This window comes from Montipora foliosa, chromosome 7, assembly GCF_036669935.1.
Source record: "Montipora foliosa isolate CH-2021 chromosome 7, ASM3666993v2, whole genome shotgun sequence".
Classification (NCBI taxonomy): Eukaryota; Metazoa; Cnidaria; class Anthozoa; order Scleractinia; family Acroporidae; genus Montipora; species Montipora foliosa.
This window is the reverse complement of record NC_090875.1, coordinates 15,066,604-15,071,603: the sequence shown is the minus strand read 5'-3', so window position 1 is coordinate 15,071,603 and position 5,000 is coordinate 15,066,604. Positions and strand designations below refer to the sequence as shown.

Below are 5,000 nucleotides of genomic sequence, written 5' to 3'. Positions count from 1 at the left end.
AAGCGCAGATTTTGGAAAAAAATGTAATACAATAAAGTTTGAAGTTCCAGTAACGTTCTATTGCTATAAACCAACAAGGACAAACAATCAAGGTTTCACCATAAAGTCGAAATTTCTTCGATATTGAAACAAAACGAACGAGTGCTTAGTAGCCAAGCTTTAAGTGTGGGGAGGAGTCTGGGCCAGGGCCTACGTTGCATGAATTTTTTGAACACGGATGTGATGTCTGGGTATCATGACCACGTCTATAAAGATGTACCCGCAATAGGCGAAAAAATTAATGCAGAACAGGAGCTTGATAATGCAGTCGACAAATTTGCCGAGAAGGTGGTCAAGGACAACGATACAGTCGGCCATTTACCTTGCGAGTACTCGCGAATTTTGTGGTATTTTATCGCACGTTGCGGAAAGATATGCGTGGAAGTGACTGGCCGAAGACGTCACTGCAAACAGCTGTGCGGAGGAATGGAGATTCCTTGTAGGTTGGTGTTTACTTGTTCGAGTAAAGCGAAAATTAATCGCTTGAAAGAACTCTTGGAGAGCAAGATTCGCCGATAAACACTGGAAGATACAAACGGCTCCTTTAGGAGCCACCACTCATTAAAAAGTCAATGAACAACAGCAACATGCTCTCAGTTTCTTTTATGTTTCTTTACTGAGACCTTAAGAAGTTGCATGAATATTAATAAGGTTTTTTAAAACTCCAAACACAGTTGTATCCATGGATAAGCCGCACCCTTGATTTATTGCTTCAATTTTGTGAAAAAATGTGCGGCTTATACATGGACGTTTACGGTAAGTTATTTATCTATTTGTTTGTAATGACCTTGATTGTTCCATTAGCAATGACCGGTCTGCGTCGACTACTTTCCATAGCTGATGTACATAAAGAACTTAAACAAGAACTTGTACATACCTTGTAGCTGCCCACCTGGGCATCACCTCGTAACACTGGTCTCTCCCACCCAACTTTTATGCAGTTGACCTCTTCCGATTGGACTCTAGTGATCAGCGGTCTTTCTGCTCCGGGACACGTGAGTATCAATGACTCTGACCATTCACTGTTGCAGTCTGGTTTGATGCTGACGGCCTGGAAACGAAGAAAAGAAAAAAGATTCCAAAGGGAGTCTCAGTTTTGCTTTCGGCATCAGATAACAGGTAGCTCACTGCAACTTATCTATATCGGATATATCGGATTGCTATCGCACGCAGTTCGGTTGTAAAAAAAACCAACAAACAAAAAGGACAAAAAAACTTAAGGAGGCTCGAAAGGGTTTTCAGCTGAGCGCGCGCACGTAAGCCACACACGCAATTCTAAAAGCTGCTCGCGTCAGTTCATGATTCAAAATGGGTCACAAGAAATAAACAAATACCACTTATTTCGCTCACCTTTCTTCTAATTGCTATATATATGGAATATAAGCAGACATCTCCTATTCATGAAAACTACGAAAATTGTAGACAAACGGTTTAATGGTCACTTAAATCCGTTTGTGTTGGCCTGTAGCTCCACTCGCGCGTGCACTCAAAATGAGCCGGTGACGCATGCGTAAATGCTGATCTTGTAACCCCCTCATTCTTCCTGATTTTGCAACTTTACTCGTTTATATCTCTGCTTCCGGACGGTGATTTTTTGCATGTTACCTTAGATTAATTTAATACGTCTGTCTTTCAAATTTAAAAAAAATTCTGTAGGTGAAAAAAAAAAGAGACACGTCATAAAAACTGATATTTCTGAAAAACTGACCTACAGATTTTGTTTAATTTTAAATATTTTCGAGATTATTTCTAACATTACCTGGTAACACTGAATGGGAAAATTTCACCGTCCGGTTATTTTCAAAAAAGACAATATATCTTGATTTTAAGGACGTTAGTGCCAATTGTTTCTGCGCATCCTTACTGCGCACGCAAATGCACACGCCACGTCATACACGAGCGCGCGCGCTAAGTAATAAAATGAGAAATGGTAGGGCAAAAGACCATTGCTATAGCTTTGCCTGGATTTAACGGTCTTGGACGTTCGGTGACCCCAATTTTTCTTTCCAGAAACGGATTTTATTTGCAATTATCTCCACGTTGTCCAAAAATGAACAAAAAATCAATGTGGGAAGTTAAAAAAATTTCAAGATTTCTGCTCACGGGACATCAAATCCTGCCATCTTGCGGCGGCAAGGCGCGTGAAACTGTGGTCGCTAAATGCGAACTTGATCTTTAAGGAACCTCACCAGTTGACTAAATTCACTTAATAAATCCACTTAAACAATATTTGGCAGAGAAGATTTCACTTCAAAGATTTAATTGCAATATATTTGGGTTTACAGACACTGGCCTTATTCGATAACGAAGCCCGATTTTGTCACATGTTGGGTGTTTTTCCGGACATGTTCTCTCCAAAACGAAGTCGGTGACCCCCCATTTTTTTTACATTTCTGATATAACTAACTCATCATCTTACAGTGGTAAAAGTTTCAGAAGAAAATCAATGTTGAAAAAATTTCGCGCGAACGTCCTTAAGCTCTTTGAAAGAGTACATCACGCCGTAACACCTTTTCTTCTGCACAACGATGCAACCAGCTTCAAAAAATATTTTTCCTAGAATATGCTAAAGACAGATTTCTGTGTCATATCTTCAAAAGAGAAGATTATTATAATGCTTTCCACTTAAGCTAAGGTGGTTACAAAAACATACCTTAAGGTGAAAGGAATACTCCTCGCAAGGTTCACATTCCGTGAAGTTGAAATAGGTGCAATCATTGTCCAATTCTCGATACAGAGCGCCATTTATCTAGCAACGAGAAAAAGTTCACTTGATTTTAAACTCTCTTTCTAAGCATCTCTGGTAAGCACAAATGGTGTGAAGGTAATATTTAGTCAGCCATTGAACCAATCAGTTATTGCATGAGTTGGTAGGTCTAAGTAAATGGATCAGTCAGTGAGAAATCGGAGAAAACACAGAAGGAAAAAAAAAAGGTCTGGTATTCTAAGCTGCCACTCATTTCTTTAGTTATATCCACCAAAAGGACATACCATACTTGTGACAGGCACGAGCACGTGGCTACGTGAATATGAAACGTAGGCTCCGTGTGGCACCCAAATGGTTTGCAACGACATCGGGACAAACACGCGACTAACTGAATTGTAGAAGTGGTCTGCCTGTGGCTTTTCAGGCAATAAGTCATGAACTCAGCAAAGTAAGTCTATGGAAGGCCATAACTTTCTTAACTATTCTTTATTCTTTTGGTCTTAAAGTTTTGTCTTGTGGTGTTGTTTTGTCATTATAAGGTGAGGTTTTTTCATTATGTGACATGGTTTGGTGTTGTGTTTCCATCATGACGTGCTGTGTTTACATTTAATGTGGTGAGGTTCTTTTATGACATCGAGTTTCGCCGCTTATGTGATTATACACAGCACGTCAAAAGATGATTGACCTCAACTCCACACACCATGATGGAAACATAACAGGTAACCAGCAAATCTCGTCACATAATCACAAAACCACACCACATGGTAATATTGCCACAGTGCACATGACAAAACTCCAAAACATCAAGACAGTACTTCAAGACCAAAGGAATAAAGATTACATAAAAAAGTTATGGCTTTCCATATCATGAGTCGGGTTTTTTTTTTTTTCAAAGTTTTCTTTCTCTACTTTTTTTTTTTCCCCAATGGACACTTGTTCCATTAACTAATGACTATTAAGCCGATGTTCCAGATTTGAGGCAGGTCTCGGGCCCGGGGTTTTTTTTTCTCAAAGCCCGAAACGCAATTCGTGAAACTGCGAACTGCTGCTTATCAAACTTTGATCTTTGAATGTGTTTTCGAGACCAGTGAACATAAAACAATTGAAACTCATGACTAAAAACGTTTCCCTTTTGAAGGCACAAAACGTGTAATGTCATCCAAAATACGCCCGAAAAGTTTCGAGACTTTCAAGAAACGCCCCCCCCCCCCCCCCCTCCTTAAACTTATCAGGAGCAATAATAAGCAAGTTCACAACTTACTATGAACTGGTAATAATCAATCTCAGCATCACCAAATGTCGTTGGCTTTTGCCATCTAACTGTAATGCCAGACTGGAGACAAGACCTTTCAAATAAAAAAATCAAATATAAAAATATCAATAAATTAATCAGTAGCATCCAATGTCCCTTAAGCTAAGGTTCGTATGTCAACAACGACGAAAACTCAACGAACCTGAGCTATGTTTTAGATGGGATACTTCGCTAACATTGAACGACGTCAACTAAGTGGAAAAATCACGAAAGACTTACGATAGTGTAAAGTTATTTTTTGAGGTGAAGTCTTCGTCGACTTCGCCGTCGTAGATCTTAAAGTCCCTAATTATAATTTCGTGCATGCGGTTTCTTAGCGAAAAGAGAGAATGAACGTTTCGCATTTGTACGGTCACGTTGCCGTCAAAACCTAAAATTTACTTTTTTCATATCGTTGTTATGCAGAGCACCGCAAAAGATGTCCGCTAAAATTCGTCCCGCACGTGCAACATGATCATTTTCCCTCTCATATTTTATCCAATGATATCATTGTTTTGTGGCGTTGTCGTTGCCGTAGCAACGACAGCGACGACAATGATAAACTGTTGACAATGATTAAAACAAATGTACGTACGTCACTTCCAAACAAGGTTTCTTCACAGGGGCGGATGTTTGTACTGTGTGCTGCTTCGACCTCGAGAACAGATCACCATCCGGATTTACGGCTGCCACGACAAGGAAATGATTGGTCCCCGGCATGCAATCGTCTATCACGTGACTGGTCTGGCTCAATGGTAATGTCAGCTCCTCAACCTGCAACGGAAATCATAAAACGTTTAACTGCGCTGACAAAGCATTGTAGCTCTCTACCTAATCATTAGAACACAGTGAAAACTGCATACAAGAACCCCTACAGAAAAACCCGTTTGAGTTCAAAATCTTAGTTACCAAAAGAAGGCTCTTAAACAATAAAAAGGGCTCACCGGTAGTTTGAAATTTAAC

At 39.8% G+C, this 5,000-nt stretch overlaps 1 protein-coding gene across 1 annotated transcript in view; it reads right to left on the bottom strand.

Annotated features, from left to right (window-relative positions):
* LOC138010778 (uncharacterized) overlaps positions 1 to 5,000 on the bottom strand; it is a 115,214-nt gene that overhangs the window by 12,890 nt on the left and 97,324 nt on the right. The window contains exons 48-51 of the mRNA XM_068857753.1: positions 4,633 to 4,811; positions 4,008 to 4,092; positions 2,693 to 2,788; positions 917 to 1,090 (exon numbers count right to left, since the gene is read on the bottom strand). Coding sequence (XP_068713854.1) covers positions 917 to 1,090; positions 2,693 to 2,788; positions 4,008 to 4,092; positions 4,633 to 4,811 — 534 coding nt within the window. The remainder of the gene's footprint in view (positions 1 to 916; positions 1,091 to 2,692; positions 2,789 to 4,007; positions 4,093 to 4,632; positions 4,812 to 5,000) is intronic.